This window comes from Armigeres subalbatus, chromosome 2 (genome assembly GCF_024139115.2).
Source record: "Armigeres subalbatus isolate Guangzhou_Male chromosome 2, GZ_Asu_2, whole genome shotgun sequence".
In the NCBI taxonomy this organism is placed as follows: Eukaryota; Metazoa; Arthropoda; class Insecta; order Diptera; family Culicidae; genus Armigeres; species Armigeres subalbatus.
This window is the reverse complement of record NC_085140.1, coordinates 459302291-459319162: the sequence shown is the minus strand read 5'-3', so window position 1 is coordinate 459319162 and position 16872 is coordinate 459302291. Positions and strand designations below refer to the sequence as shown.

Genomic DNA, 16872 nt, shown 5'->3' with positions numbered 1-16872 from the left:
ACACCCCATGGTGGTTTGATCGGAAACCTCTTTCCTTCGTCTAAATTTTCTTGCACCTTAGGGAGCATCCACAAATTACGTAACGCTTCGAGCGGGGAGGGGGGGTTGGCCAAAGTGTGACGATCCATTCAACATTTTCAGACGTTTCATACAAAAAGTGTGACATAGGGGGGAGGGGGGTTGAAAATGCCCAATTTTTGCGTTACGTAATTAATGGATCTTCCCTTAAGAATAATTCTTTCCATAAGCTTCCCCAGTGTATACGATACTGAATTCCTCGGCGGTTGCCTTGGTTTCGGCAACAGCATCAGTTTCTGGATCATTCACTTATCAGGAAAGTAGCCATCTGCTAGGCATTTCTGTAGCACCAACCTGAATATATTTGGAAACGCCAATATCGCAGTTTCAAATCCAGGTTTGAAATTCCATCCGCACCTGAATTCTTCATCTTCAAACCATTCGCCACTGATGACAACTCGTCATTGGAGACTTACATAGGTACCTGCATTAGTTACGGTCTTTTTCTTGGCACGATGTAGGCCTCCACGTCGTAGAATCGTGTTGCGGGAAAAGATCGTCTACGATGATCTTCAGCTTATCCGGACACATTTTTGCTGACACCCCTAAACTTAGCTGTTACGACCCGATAAGCATTGCCCCATGGATCAGTGTCAGCATTTCGGTACAACTTCTTAAAGCAGCTAAACTTGCTGACTTTAATCTACCATTTGAAGGCTGGCGAAGGCGGAAAATTATGTTACATTTCAGACTTTGCTCTTTAAAAGCATTTTCTGACTCTGAGACAGCCAGCACGAATATTAGGAAAAGTTTCGTTCCACCAATAATTCTGCTGCCGTCTATTCCTTTGCTCCAGTCTCCTGACGTCTGCGTATCGCAAGCCCTCGCTAGCGTTTACGTCAGCTCATCTTCATCAAGATTTGTAGCGCTACGGCCTGTTCGAAGTGCTTCGATAGAAAGATCCTTGTCGAAGTCCTTCGTCTTCTATATTCGCCCGCCAGTCCTTAGCTCTCGTCGAACCGTCAGTATTCTTAAATCTTAGACTCCCTCCTCCTCTCATACCTGTCACGTTATTTTTAACGACCTCTTGTGAAGAAAATGAATCGAACCAAAAAGGTTGGTGTCTTGCCTGACTAAATACGAGAAAGGCAATTTGTATCACTACTAGTGAATTATTTTGGGGTTTTTATTGAAAGAATAGTTTTTAAGTTAAATCCTGAATTTGATGCATTCTGGAGAATTGTTTTCGGTTAATGATTTTTCATAACAGATCTTCTGGGCGAATGGTACATTCTAGGTATGCTTCTTATTTCGAAAGAGTGCATAATAGCAATATATTAAAGAAGGTTTATCTTGCCCCGGATGACGATCTTACTAGGCCCTACATAAGGAATAGCGAGAATCTCATATGTGTTGTTATTGTGTTTCAGCTAAGCACAAGAAACAGAGTAGTGCAGTACGCGATTCTATGACACTGCCCCGAATGTCACTAGCCCGAACGCCAGTACTCCGAAAGGCTATTGCCCCGAATAACCCATTACCCCGAATGGTCACTACCCCGAATTATCATTACCCCGAATTTGTCAAAAATTAAAAAAAAACATGTAGGGGAACTGTTCCGATCTCCATCTCACTGTACATATATCCATCTCATCGCTAAACAAAGAAATACGGCACCAAATTCGTCGCTTCTTTTTGTCAACATGCGTGCTCACTGCTGAAAAAAATCACAAAAATAATAAACAAACCAAATTCCTTTCCATTGCTTTGTTTTTGATGGGATGGAAATAGGAGCTATGAGATGAAGTGGCGAACCGTTCCCCTACTCACTTTTCTTGCTCACTTTATTACTTTATTAGATTGCGTTTCAATAATGATCACATTGAAAATAGAAACTAAATAGAAACTAATCTGTCAAAAATAACATATTCAAAATTCAAAATAATTAAAGTATAAGTCATTTACTCATCCGTCTTAGGGCCGATGCCCACGTAGCGATTTTTCAACGCTGCGTGCACGTGGCGTTGAAAAAACGCAGGTGTGCATCGGTGCGGCGACGCTGCGTTACCGCTTTTTCCCGATGCACACATGCGTCCTTTTAACGCCGTGTGCACGCAGCGTTGAAAAGACGCTACGTGGGCACCGGGCCTTATTCCGGGCTACCGCGTTGTTTAAAAAAGGAAACATTTGCTTTTTCGCCGCATCCCGGTTAAATTCGTTCCTTTAAAGAAGTTATTTACTCTTCCACCTTATTCCGGGCAAATGCGTAGTTTAAAAGAAGGAGGCATTCACTCTCGCATTATTCCGGGTAAGTGGGTTCTTAAAAAGAAGGTTTCATTTACTCCCCCCTTATTCCGGGCAGATGCGTGCCTTTAAAGAAGGAAGCATTAGTTTTAATGAAGGAAGCATTATTTCGGAGAAGCGGATGCTTTAAAAGAAGGTGTCATTTACTCTTTCACATTAGTTCGGGCAAATGCGTGTTTTAAAAAGAGGAGGCGTTCACTGTTTGTGCAGGCCTCTTTATTTTGGGCGAGCACGTGCTTCAAAGGGTGTCTTTTACTCTCCCACTGATGCGTGCTTTAAAAGAAAGAGAAATTCATTCTTTCGCATGATTCCAGGCAAGCACGTGCTTTAAAAGAAGGTGGTATTTATTCTCTCTTCTTTTCCGGACAGATGCGTGCTTTAAAAGAAGGAGGCATTTACTCGCTCGCATTATTCTGGGCAGGCACGCTTTACAAGAAGGAGACATTCACTCTCAAATCTCATTCCGGGCATAAGTGCATAATTTGAAAAAAAAAAGTATTTTACTCTCTCGCCTTGTCCCGGGCAAGTGCGTATATTGTACTAAGCGCATTACCATTAATTGTTGCTGAAGTTATTAATATCCTTTCCATAGACAGGACATGTATTAAAGAAGAAGAAATAATTGCTTATACTGAAAGCCACATCACAAATTTCTCGTGAAGCCAGATTTGTTTTCATTCTCTTTGTTGGTCTCTATATAGAGCTTGCTGACGTTAATCATCTTTCTCTTGCACGCGTACAGAGGGGATAGGGGATACGCTTCGGAAGCGTTTCCCGATGAAAACAAATCCTATCCATTCTGTGCGCGTACAAGAGAAAGATGATCAAACGTCAGCAAGCTCTATAAGCACCGTCTGTGGCAAGGTCTCTGGCATTCGCTCTTTCGCATTATCCCGAGCGTTCCCGGCTCAAATATTAGGATAATTGTTAGCATATGCAAAAGTAATAATTAAAATTTTTGCGTAATATATTTATATGATTTTCGGGGTAATGGCCTTTCTGGGTAGTGGCGTATTCGGGGTAGTGGTCATTCAGGGTAGTGGAATATTCGGGGTAGTGACCTTTCGGGGTACTGGCGTTCGGGGTAGTGACATTCGGGGCAGTGACATTCGGGTTAGTGTCATAGAACCCAGTACGCACTGTCATAAGACGAGTTTAGTACAATTCCATTTAATTCCACCAAATCGTATTACTTTTACATATACGTATTTCGTCCTCAACTGTAAGGTCGTCTTCGAGTCAAGTACGAGACACTGAAGACGACCTTACAGTTGAGGTCGAAATACGTATATGTCAAAGTAATACGATTTGGTGGAAATTAATGGAATTGTACTAAACTCGTCTTATGGCAGTGAAAACATTCCGCTAAAAAAGAGCTTATTAATTTTCTTGAGAGCAGTACTACTAATGTAGGTAGATCAATTGATAATTAAATGCGACGCTAAAGTGAAAAATGTTAAATATAATGTCACGCTTGACAAAAACTACTTATGTTTCCCTAAGTATTTAAGGTATTATTTCCTCGACCAATTTATGACTAATATACTGCATGTAATTGCATTTTTGTCTTATATAAATAGGAAACCCAGAAAAGATTGGCCAAATGCAATTACAGGCAGTATAGGATATGACTAGTACATTACTTACTTGATTGAACCTCATAAACGGGCACGTGCACATGGTTCTGTTTCAGCGTCGACTTGAGCGGTCGCGGTGGCTCAAGATTTTTCACCGCTCTTCCCATTTGCGCCATGCCTGTCTTCTCTTATTGCGCTAACTAATTTTAACACCTGAATTCGCGCTGCAACTTTTGCTTCGTACTGATATCGAATTAGACACCGTCCACTTCGAAGCAAGTCTGACCAGCGACTTCTAAGTTCTGATTGATTCGTGGCTGCGGTTCCGCGAGGTGGTATTTTGCCAAATGTCGTGCTTTTCCTCCGGTCGTCGCGTGCTCTGCTCTGCGGTTGGCCTTTCGGGGCAGAAACACACTCCAACCACACACGCAACCTCTCACGTTGAGACCCGTCGGAATAAGCGATCGAAGACGTGTATTTTATGACGAAAAAGCGTGTAAAGGCAACAAAACAAAACGAAAATAAACGGATTTGCCGATGTCTGCGCACCTCCCCTGAGGAAAGAAACGATGAGAACGAACATAAGAATAGGAACTGACAGTAAATAACGTCTCCTCGGAACACGTATTATTATGGGTCGAATTTATCGAATAAACAACGCGAAACCTTTCAAGAGACGGGAATGTGCGCGATATCACTAAGCTCACGTCAAGGCGGTGTGGTTGTCGTTTTGACCGTTCCCAATGGTCGGTGTTGTCGATTTCCAAATCGATTCGATTGCTCGGAGCATATAGACAATTACGTTGTAGGCTTTCGGCACATGAATTCTCCAACAACAATAAGAGAAAGCGGAAACGCTCGGAAGAAAAAAAAACGTTTGATCACTACCTAGTCACCTAATCAGCGAGTAGTGAAAGAGAAAAGAGTTATCTCAATTATTTTTGCTGAATAATGCATCTATGTGCACAGAAATGCCTAAGGAAAATTTATAGTGAAAGGAAAATGAAATCATTGGACCAGTGAAAAGTCGATAGCTTTACTGCTAGGATACAAACAAAAGCAAAGGCCATGACTAAGAAATTTAATAAATATATGAAGTTTTTTGGTGTGCAAAATAAATGTAACATTAATAATCCTTTTTCATAAATAATTTAGGGTGGTTTGGGCTAAATTAGGATTTTCCATATTTTCAATCATATGGTTGCAGCATTATTGCAAAAATTTTAGCACGTAACTAGACTGATACCTAAATCAAAATCAAGGCTATCATTAGCCATTAAAGTTTAATAATATAATAGGACGCATTTATGACTAAATTGATTAATAGAACCTGTCTTCTGTCCTTATGTTTGGAGTAGATTAGAAAGATCTACTCAGGTATAGTCTGTTCTGATTGCAAGCTTTACTTGTGATAAAATTTTATGTAGTTGTTTGGCTGTAAGATTTTTACACGTTCGGTCCGAGATGGAATTAATTTGCCTAATTTTCTAATCCAATCTTTGATGTAAAATGTTTAAAATAGTTACAGAACGTTTGAGCAATTAAATAAGATGCACTTATTTGCATTAACTAATTATTTATTGATCTAACTTGCGTTGCTCACTTATGCAGCATGCTTTACTATCGATCATAAACTCGCTCCTCTTTCTGTTGTTGGCTCATCCAAGCTCTACAGAATCCATCTCTACACACATCAACAACACGCAACAAACCACCCGCCTACTCTTCCGATACACAACACTGGAAGGCAACCTCCCACCACCCACTTCCCGCAACGCTCTTCCTGATCGGATCCACAACACAGCGCAGCTCACCAGCTGCTGTCAAACGCGCTTGCGAATAATGACGGTGCGCGAGTTTCTTTTCTTTTTCTCCGCGCCACGGTCTTCGTCACTCGCTCACGTCGGGCGGAGTGGAGAAAATTTTCATTTTCAGCGCAGCACAAAATCTTGTTCCCTATAATCACGAACGAGCTTCACAGCGTCACCAATCGCGCACTTTACCGTAATCGCTGAATGTGAACCGAGGACCGAACATTCTAGCCGCGGAATTCGCAAAATTAATCGCCAAATACGCATTTTTCAACTTGCATGGCTCACCTTTTTTCTGCTTGCTGCAGATCCAACTTTCCTAAACGCGAACAATCTGTCGAATGTGTGGGGGATGATGGTGTGTTCGCGTACCAACCAGCTGTTGCACATGTCAGAGCAGCACATGTTCACTCATGCCTTCTCATTCACGCAAGGTCCCATCATATATAACGTAACATTTAAAGGGGGGACAAAGTTTTGTTGTGCAACATCTTTTAATAGGGTTGCTTATACTAATGACACACTGATGGTATTCGTACCATGGTACAAGTTGTACCACAGGTGTGTCGCCTTGTACCATGCTGGTACAACGTGGAAAACTCATGGTACAATATGTACTAGGGTATATAACCGTGGTATACCACGGTCCTTGTACCACCAGTGTGTCTTTAGTATTAGGGGTATTTATGTTGTGATGATTCCAAGAAAATGTTTGGATTCAGCTTGATTTTATCACAGATAAATTTTATAATGGATTCAAGATATGCGATAATACCCTACAAAGATGATAAATATTGTCAATTTCCCACCTTATCGGCCGCGACGATTTGAAATCGTCGCAAACAAATTGACGCCAAAGTCGTCACCAGTACAAATGGCCATAAGATCTGTCTAATCAACTGTGAACAAAATTTTATAAACTCAATGATCTTATTATTTCCCGAAATTGAGCCGTTTTTTAGGCAGACTAAAATGATTTATGTCGTTTTCGGTTTTAGACCTGGGTCAGGTCCGACCCCGACTCTGAATAACCGAACGAAAAACGAATCAGGATCGAGTCAGTATGATGGTGTTAGTGAGATCTCAAGCCCTATCATCTGTTTTGTTTTCAGTTCGCACTGCCAGCTGATAGGCAGAAATATAAATATTTTATCAGATTTCATACAGATTTTATCTTTTGAATTTTGTTATTAGTGTTATTTTGTTTCTTATTATATAAATTGAATGGGGAAGTCAGATTTTCTTCTGTTAATTGTTTATTTTAAAATGACAGTTAATCCATCAATAAATTTATGTGATTAGAAGCTTGTGATGAATGGCGACGGCAATGTGGATTGCCGTGAAGGAATTTTGGCGCTCTGGTACATTTCCGGTAATTATGCCATTCCGTGTTTCCCGATAAACTGTTATACTGGTTCTAAGTGGCGTTCTGGATAACAGTGATTGTGTTACATTTGAATTATCAATTATGTCATTCAAATGTAATAGAACAAGAAAATATGGAAACACTTTGTAAAAATCCAATAGAAAATTCATTGAAATTTGGGGCCTTTTATTTTAAAATGAAGAATCAAATCGCACAAGAGTTGACTAACATTTTTGTATTTTCCTCCCAAGAGGGGATCCTTTGGGATAAACCGCGATTTCGCTAAAACTGCAAAAACCAAATATACAAATTCTTGGCAAATATTTTTTCTCTACATAATTTTTACTACATCACAGGAGATTCAACATAATAAATATCAACGGGGTAAAATATGTCCTTGTCGGTTTTTCAACGAATTACAACTAAAAATCCTTCTTCGACTCTAAAATTATGCTCAATTCGTATAAAACTGTTCCTAAATTTACATTTGAATTTATTTTCTGGCCTAGTATCATCTGGAGTGTTACTAGGTAGCAAATATACCCTCTGCAAGGTGAATAATTAATAAAACTATTGTAAATAATCAGAAAAACGTATCATTTGTTGATGGCAATATAGTTATCACTGCCTTATAAAGGGTTAATACATTATGTTTATATTCTTCAAATCCGTAACCTTAAACAAATTAACATTTTGGTATAAATAATAATCCGATACTCCGGTACGCTATTTTCCCATTGAGAGAGCAATTATACCTAAAGCATATAATCGAATACACAACGTAATAGTGAATAAATAGCAGCTACAGCTACCTTCTCGTCATTGCATTTATCAATCACATTTTCATCAAAATTTTTAACCATCATTTTGTTTATAACGGAGCTACCGTCTGAAGTAATCAGCAAAAAAAATATGTCGGTATCTGAATCCATTTCACCATCAGAGAAACTTGAAGACAACACACGATTAAAATAATCCATTTTTACATGCAAGACAGCAACAACATTGATAAATTCAACAAATGAAACAAAAACGATTAAAAGTCAAATACCCATCCGCACCCTTCCGTGTCATTCATGTTTTCATTTTCCTTTAGCGTAAACATAAACACCTGTTTGACAGTTTGTGTTCGAATGTATTGGTGAACCTAGGTTCGATCTCGATAAATCGGCAGAGCGAACCTCGTTCGTTTTGGGTCGGATCTGGTGCGGATCGCGATCCAACCTGAACGAATAACCGAACGTTTTGACAGCTGTTAGAGCGGATCCGGGGCAGAACTAGGTTCGACCCAGCAATAACCGAAAACGACATTAATGTTCTGCTAACACAGTTTTAGAACATAATTGTTGGCGACGATTTTGAAGGTGCCAAAAAAGTGGTCGCGTTTTGTTACCAAGCAAACAGTCAATTGGCGAACAAACGTTGTATGAAGAAGAAGAAGAAGAAGAAGCATAAGGTGATATTCGAAAAAAAATTACACGGGGAAGCACACGAAGAAAATTTTGAAACTCTTTTTAAAAATTCTAGAAGCAATTCAATTAAAAACGGTTAGCAGTGTATAAAGTGCAATATCATTAATGCTGGGCAACACGGCAAATGCTGAGTAAAGCGTACCATTGGTACTTCGCATACCTGAAGGAATAAAATAGACCCCATCTCGCGGTCCTTAGCCTCTTACCCAGCAACTCCTATCCCTACCTCCCCGCGGTGCTGGCCGGTATACGAGCAACCTTAGGGAAGATCAGGTAACCAACCTCGGGGGGAACTATGGTCGTATGCTGACAGGGAAGTGAGGGTTTGCTCCTCTCCGGAGGTGCAAATCTTATTGAGCGTCTGTTCTCCATGTCAGGATCGGCTCACAACAGCGTATGTTCTCCATGTTAGGGGCGGCTGATCATCGTCCGAGTGCCAGCGAGGGACTCTAAGTGAAACTGTGCACCATGGTCCACCGGAAATAAGGAGGAATGGTTTTTTTTTGTCTTTATTTGAGAGACTTGCAGAGGAGGAATGGTCCTCCGCAAATTTAGGGGGTTTGGTGTCAGGCCCTGCGAGCCAGCCAAAAAAAAAACCGGACCGGAACCATCGGCGAAGACCACTGCGACGAAAAGGGACTAACGATTAGAAACTCGGTTCGTGGAACTGCAAATCTCTCAACTTCATCGGGAGCACACGCATACTCGCCGATGCGCTCAAGGACCGTGGATTCGGCATCGTAGCGCTGCAGGAGGTTTGTTGGAAGGGATCAATTCCCTGGGAAGCTTGCCAGACTGATCAAAGCAACGGTGGATGGTGTGCGAAACTGTGTAAAGATTTCGGGCGAACACTCCAGTTTGACTATGCGTCCAATTTGGGAATCTCGAGCTCGTTCAGTAGCCGCTAGGTTAAAGCACCAGTCTAACGTACTGTAGGGTCATGGGTTCGAGTCCCATCGAAGGGAAAGTGGTTACCTCCAATACATTTTCCAAATCAATATCTTCCACATAACGTACATATTCACATATGAGTTTTCATAACATTGTAAATTAACGTCCAAGTCGGGTGGTTTAATCCCCGGAAATAGGCAATTAACTTTGATTGAACTCCAGTTCGTTCGAATCGCGCCGGGGACTAAGACAAGGTGATGGACTTTCGTGCCTGTTGTTCAACATTGCGCTAGAAGGTGTCATGCGGAGAACCGGGTGTAACAGCCGGGATACGATTTTCAACAGATCCAGTCAATTTATTTGTTTCGCGGATGACATGGACATTGTCGGCCGAACATTTGCAAAGGTGGCAGAACTGTACACCCGCCTGAAACGTGAAGCAACAAAAGTTGGACTGGTGGTGAATGCGTCAAAGACAAAGTACATGCTAGTGGGCGGAACCGAGCCCGACAGGGCCCGCCTGGGAAGCAGTGTTACGATAGACGGGGATACTTTCGAAGTGGTCAAGGATTTCGTCTACCTCGGATCCTTGCTAACGGCTGATAACAATGTCAGTCGTGAAATACGAAGGCGCATCATCTGTGGAAATCGGGCCTACTACGGGCTCCAGAGGAAACTGCGGTCAAAAAAGATTCGCCACCGCACCAAATGTGTATGTACAAGACGCTAATAAGACCGGTTGTCCTCTACGGACATGGAACATGGACAATGCTCGAGGAGGACTTGCAAGCACTCGGAGTATTCGAGAGACGGGTGCTTAAGACCATCTTTGGCGGTGTGCATGAAGACGGTGTGTGGCGGCGAAGAATGAACCACGAGCTCGCCCAGCTCTACGGCGAACCCAGTATCCAGAAGGTATTTATCATAAGTCGATTCAAGTACGAGACACTGAAGACGGCCTTACTGTTGAGCTCGAAATACGTATCTGTCAAGATACAATTAAGTGGTGGAATTCAATGGGATTGTACAAACTCGTCTTATGACAAGTGAAGACATTCCACTAAAAAGCTCATAATAATTTTCTTAATCCAGAAGGTAGCTAAAGCCGAAAGGGTATGATGGGCAGGACATGTTGCAAGAATGCCGGACAGCAACCCTGCAAAGATCTTGTTCGCTTCAGATCCGGCAGGTACGAGACGGCGTGGAGCGCAGCAAGCGAGATGGGCAGACCAGGCGCAAAACGACTTGGCGAGCGTGGGGCGTTTTCGAGGATGGAGAGATGCAGCCTCGAACCGTGTATTGTGGCGTTAAATTGTTGATTCAGTGTTATCTGTTTAGATGTAGACTAAACATCAAGCCAGATCGAAGGCATTTATTCTCACTCCCACATCATTTCAATCATTTGGTGGATTTTTTCGTCCGGCCGGTCATTCCCGACTTTTAGAAGCTCGGTCGAGATTTCGTTTTTCTCAGCGGCCTTGCCGTTCTCCAGGTCTCGCACAGCTTTTCTCACTTCGTCTAGCGTTGATGACTTCTTAAGCAGTGTCGATCGTCTTCAATCCTGATTCTGCTTGTGTTCTCTCTGTCCGATTATCCATACAACAATAACTTAAAGTGCTCCTTTCACCTAACAGCCAACCCTACTCGGTCGGTCAACAGATTTTCGGATCTGTTGTTGATCGTTTTGTAGGTTTTGTAGAACTTCCATGCGTCGTTTCTGGCACCGATCCTGGAAAGCTGGATAGCGACTTATCGGTGGGTAAAAATCAATCGGTCATTGTACTTTTGACGCTAGCTGGAGGAAAAGTCACCGGCGAAAAGGCCTTTTTCCCTTCCGTTCTGCAGAAAATAAATGTGACCAGCGACATTTTGTCAAAAAGTACAGTGAACGATAGATTTTACCACACTCTCAAGCTGCCATTATCGATCGTGGACAGATGGATTATTTTTCAGCTCTTTATAGGCTTTTCTAGCCTCAACTAGTGTAGACAGTTCCACAGCTTATCCATATTCGCTGTTTATTCTGTTCTTCCATCAATCAACTAAGCCTCGAAGTGTTCCCACAGAATGTTCCACCTGGTAGCCACTTCAGTTTTATCTGTCAACAAATATCCTTTCTGGTCGTTTTATATGACGAACGATGGCGCAGTCTTCCTGTGCGCGCCATTGACAGTCTCTTTAAACTTCCACATAACGTTCTGCTCCATTCTTTCCAGCGTTTAGGTCATCACTTTTCTTATTCATATTATTTATTTGTTCTTCCCGTGCTTCGTTGTAACGATCTCTACTCAACTGGTATCCAACATCTGTATAAGGGTCTCTCTCATTTGGAGAATTAAACAGTTCGAAAATTACAAAATCACCCGATCATAAGAATGGCTGGTGCTACTCAGCAATTCAATAGATAAAGATTGTCGCTTCGGTTCCCTTTGTTCTGCTGTCCGAAACATGTGTGGTATCAAACTGTCAAATCGTATGTATTTTTCCTTCATTGACATTTAGATCCCTTATCCTCGCCAGCAAAAGATGTTCCGGACAGCGACGAGAGCGACAATCTTTATCTGGTAACTAAAATATCTTTTAGCAATTCCAATAAGACATCGATGAAAAATGATTCGATATCTGTCAAAACTAATCTTGCTCTGCGAGCAGGGTTATTCAATGATTATTGAAATGTCATTTTCAAGTTTAATTCTCCAAATGAGACAGACCCTAAGTCTAAATTAGGCAAGTGAATTTAGCAAGTCGCTCACATGCACGTCTATATATACTCAATCCAGTTGAAACCCGAAATTGGGGGCTAGCGAAGTTGGATTTTTCTCACAATCCGTACGTTAAACCTAACTTCGGAAGTGGTGCGCTGAATAGCGCTTCGCGATATGAAAACAGCGCACCATTTCCGAAGTTAGGTTTAACGTACGGATTGTGAGAAAAATCCAACTTCGCTGTCCCCCAATTCCGGTTTTCAACTGGATTGAGAATACTTTTGTTCTGCTTATGGTCCAATGCACCGAATGAACACAATGACGTTTGAGACGGGCGCTGTTTACTAAAAATGAACACTTGCATGAACTCGATGAATGAAAAAGTATTCATTCTTAGTAAACAGCGCCCGTCTCAAACGTCAATGATGAACTCGGTGCATTGGACCATTAACGAGAAGTAACGAGAAGAAAATTGAACATGTTCAACTTTTGGTAAGCAAATTAAATTCAACTAAGTTGATCGATTCACTTGTTTTTCTTTTCCTGCGTTATTCTATTCAATGTTTTTTTCCTACGTATCTAATAAAGTCTTCTATTTACAGCTAGTTGATAGATTAGTGAAAGATCTCTTAGTACTCCTCAAAAAATCATTTATTTGACATACAAAAATAATATGTACAAATTATCAATTGAAAACTACATAAGTATCGATCATGCACACGTCTATTTTGATGCTCAGTTCATTCGTGTCAAACTCAGTCACTCATATCATTTGATAATAAAAAAAATAAAGGGCGTGGCATCCATTCCCGAGACTTTAAAATTGGCAATAGAAATGTTTTTGTGGCAAATGGAGCTTATAATTTGTTATTTACTATTTTTATCCTCTGATTTCTTAATTTCTGAATATTGACTTTGCTCCGAAAATTATTTTAAGCATCTGTTGAGATTTAGGCTTTCATCAATTTATTCGCTTATATTTTATTTCCATTCTTTGCTTATCCAAGAACAATAGAAAAGCATACTGTTTGTTCCGGCTCAACACCCTTCTATAGGAGTGGTATCCTCAAACATACAATTCAAGTTTAATTATATTCGCGCTCAAAGATTTACTAAAATAAGAAACAAGCAATTTGCGCATCGTAACCCACGGTTGAGTAGGATCATAATGGCCTAAATAAGCAAAATCTCAAAAACAGCATCCCTATGCAAAATTAAAATAACTTTTTTCACTGTCACAGCCACGTGGAGATTTTAAACCGTACTAGTCGATGAATGGCTGTAGAAGTTGAGTACACTAACGGGAATAAATGCCGCAAACCGATGTGAATCAATAAAAACATATATTGTGATGTTTTCTATTATTCCTTAGAGGGAATATTGCAGCTGTTCCGCCATAATATCTACCTAATTCACCAACAGATACAACCAAAAAAAGTGAACTCATTGATGCCATGAAACGAGAAAATGAATCTAGTTAATCATAATTTAAACTTATCATAGATTCAGCACACAGACCAATCCATATATCTACTCGAATGTTGTCACATTTTATTACCCGCTCACCAGTGAGCGACTAATTTTGTTGGGCGTGGTCATATTGCGCATCTCGATCCTGCAAAATGAATCGAAAAAAATAGAAGTTACAATTACAAATCAGATAATATTATAATAATAGTTGTACCAAAAAGCTAGATAAATCTTTTATAATTTTATAGGGGAAATTACTTCTTTAGCAGAATTTGACCTATCACAATAGGATTGTTTTTAAGTTTAAACATTCTTAAAATTAGCATGAAGCTGTGAAAAAGATAGAAAGACAGAATTCCTTAAAAACGTTTGAATGCAAACTTGGATTATAAGAATTTTCAGGAAGTATTACATTAAATTTGAATTTCAATTATATTTGCATATTGAACATTTAACTTGAAGGTTATCTTTAGTATCTCGACTCAGCTCAAATACAAGACATTGGAAGCCGGTTTACAGTGAAGGTCGAAACAAGAATATAGAATGAAAAAATATTAGGAAAAATAATAATTTAAACATTATTTCAAAACAGAACCAAAAATTGACAAAATGTGTAGCATACAAATGACTAGAAAATTGCGAAGAAATAAATGGTCACTGATTTGTATTAATACCTGATTGTTCTTGGTAAGCACGAACTATCCAACTTGTACTCCTGTACTTTCAACATTGCCAGTGTACGTAACGTGGGGTGGAAGTCAAGCACGTGAGTATCGCTATAATCATAAGTGGCAGGATCCGAGAAGTGTGATGGACTGCATAAAAATAAAAATAATTTCGAGAACAAATAGCGAGGGACATTAGAAATTATCATTACCATGTGCCTCCAAATAAATACATTCGCTGTCCGATGACTAGACAGGATTGCCGTCGTCGTGCCCGTGGCGACTGTCCTCGCGGGTGAGCTATTTTCCACACATATCTCGTAGGGTCAAAGCAGTAGAGATCGTTGAAGTGCAGGTCCAGGTTACCATTATAACCACCAAAGATGTAGATTTTATTATTGAAGACAACTGAAAAAAATATGAAAGATGCATTAGATATTCAAACCAGATTCCCGTTCAATACCGTGATCTTCTTTTTTTTTATTTCAATATATTAATATTAGATCATGGTACATGGCAAGACCACGTGATACATTGAAGATCCTTTGCAATCCCTAGCAAACTTACATGCTGAATGACTTCTTCTGCCGAGTGGCTCCTCCCCTGTTGTGTTGGGCATTTCCCATCGATTCGACCTGAGATCCAGACAGACTATTTTTGGGCAGTAAATTTCCTCCTGTGAATGGTACGGACCCCAGGCGTCTCCTCGCCCTCCAAATACAAACATTTTGTGGTGCACAATGGTCGCGGAATGAAAGTCTCTATAGGAAGGTGGATCTCCACGGGTGTCCACGTAGGTCCAGTGCATGGTCTGCATATCCAAATAGTGTACATCGCAAGAGAATTTGTCGATCATCTCTTCGAAACCACCAAAAATGTACATTCGATTGCCGTAAATGCAAGCAGAATGGCCATCCCTAGCCCCGGGTACTTTTCCGGTGACAACAGGCTTGCTCCATCTTAAAGTCTTCGTGTCGAAACAGAAAAGAATATCACACACAATTTCATCGTTCCTGCCACCCCAGATATAGACTTTCTGCTCAAACGCTATTGCTGTATGGCCATACCTCTGGAACGGAACTTCAGGATATTTGCACGGTACTCCAGATTCGTCCTTCATAGTTGGAGCCAATGTCCAGCGCATGTTGTTGGTATTGAGTATGTGGACATCGATGGCGCAGGTCGATCGATAATCCTCCCCAGTGCAATAGCCACCGAACGAGTAGATGTAGTCTCCCACTGGTACCGAAGCATGATTAACTCGTCTCGGACCTCCATCCAGATTGGCAATCCAGCGCATATTTTCTAGAGAGATACATGATTGTGTGAACGATTATAATTTTTAAATGCAGCGAATCAGTATTATAAGCAATTGTAAATTTTTCGACCTACTATGAAGTATTTGTTTAGTGACAAATATCTTTTCAGTTTAGTAACAAATATCTAATCACATTACTCATTACGTGGACTTAATTAAATACGATTGAAGCATGTTAATGTATAAAATGATTCATCGAATTTATTAAAGCCGCTTTGTTAGTCACTAACAGGCAAACAATTGAATAGATGAAAACCATTCATAGATGTACGAAAATTGATTTCAAGTGATTTAGCTCGTAGTCGATACAAAATATTATAGGCTTATCAGCCAGGAAGTATTATTTTGTTACACCCTATTAATTACTTACTTTTCTTTTCAATTTGACAGCGTACGGGAAATCTTCAGAGCAAAATTGCTATCGTCGTAATTACTTATTCAGACATCCATGATAAAAGATGCACACACTCACACTGTCTTGCCTGCTTCCTGTTCACTGATAAGAGAACCACCTTCGATTATCAATCGCGAAATTTCTGTTTATCTCTCGATTCTAAAATTAATCCCTAGTATGGGAAAATACAAGACGTAGATTTCTTCCACTTTGTAAACATTTGCCACCACCCAAAGCAGCAATCAACCTTTACTAATAAAATTATGAATTCGTCGAACACTGTTTCTGAAAAGTAACCTTGATTTTGCAGCGAATAATAAACACACTTCGTTAGCAGTTCACAAATTTGACCATGAAAACTACATAATTATTTGAATAAACACCAAGACTGCTTCCAAAAATCCACCATGAAAATATTTCTGTCGATTCGATTGTTTTTTCTTTTACTTTTTGACAAATGCACGCCTAATTAAACAATGCTGTTTACGTGTTGCAATCTACCCTGACAAGTCATCAAAGGGTTCATTTGAAAATTACGTACACACCAACGGAATCCAGCGTGCACCGAGAAAAATGGGAAAAGCATAATGAATAAAACAAGAACAGAATACTAAGGACACACCTGTGGTACTTGTACCATGGTACAAGTAGACAAGAAAATTATTCCAAGACTATCTTTGATAAAAACAATAATCGGTACGGAACTCATTTCAAGATTCTTGTACCACCAGTGTGTCATAATATGTAATATAAAGCGAACATTCGCTAATTGTGTTTTCTTTAGTTGAAGCGCTTTTTAGATGGAGGCTCGCTAATTGGGGCGAAACCCAATTAAAAAGCAGCAAACTATTTTATGGATTCCTCCAGAACCTACACAGATT

General features: G+C 40.2%; 2 protein-coding genes across 7 annotated transcripts in view; both read right to left on the bottom strand.

Annotated features, from left to right (window-relative positions):
- The window catches only part of LOC134213845 (eukaryotic translation initiation factor 4E-binding protein Mextli), a 39257-nt gene extending 33134 nt beyond the window's left edge, over positions 1 to 6123 (bottom strand). For all 4 annotated transcript variants that reach the window (XM_062693254.1, XM_062693255.1, XM_062693252.1 and 1 more), the window contains exons 1-2: positions 5999 to 6123; positions 3970 to 4453 (exon numbers count right to left, since the gene is read on the bottom strand). In XM_062693254.1, the coding sequence (XP_062549238.1) occupies positions 3970 to 4075 (106 nt within the window). In that variant the 5' untranslated portion in view covers positions 4076 to 4453; positions 5999 to 6123. The remainder of the gene's footprint in view (positions 1 to 3969; positions 4454 to 5998) is intronic.
- Positions 6124 to 12777: 6654 nt separating this feature from the next.
- On the bottom strand, positions 12778 to 16450 carry LOC134213848 (kelch domain-containing protein 3). Of its 3 annotated transcripts, none has more exons than XM_062693261.1 (6): positions 16289 to 16440; positions 15968 to 16163; positions 14847 to 15584; positions 14492 to 14687; positions 14289 to 14429; positions 12778 to 13759 (listed from the first exon to the last, which is right to left on the bottom strand). In XM_062693261.1, exons 3-6 carry the CDS (start codon positions 15577 to 15579, stop codon positions 13699 to 13701), a joined length of 1131 nt encoding a protein of 376 aa, XP_062549245.1. In that variant the 5' UTR covers positions 15580 to 15584; positions 15968 to 16163; positions 16289 to 16440; the 3' UTR covers positions 12778 to 13698. The 3 variants fall into 3 exon arrangements, with proteins under 3 accessions (XP_062549245.1, XP_062549246.1, XP_062549244.1); XM_062693262.1 differs by having other exon boundaries at positions 15968 to 16093; positions 16289 to 16436; XM_062693260.1 differs by having other exon boundaries at positions 15968 to 16450.
- Positions 16451 to 16872: the final 422 nt, after the last annotated feature.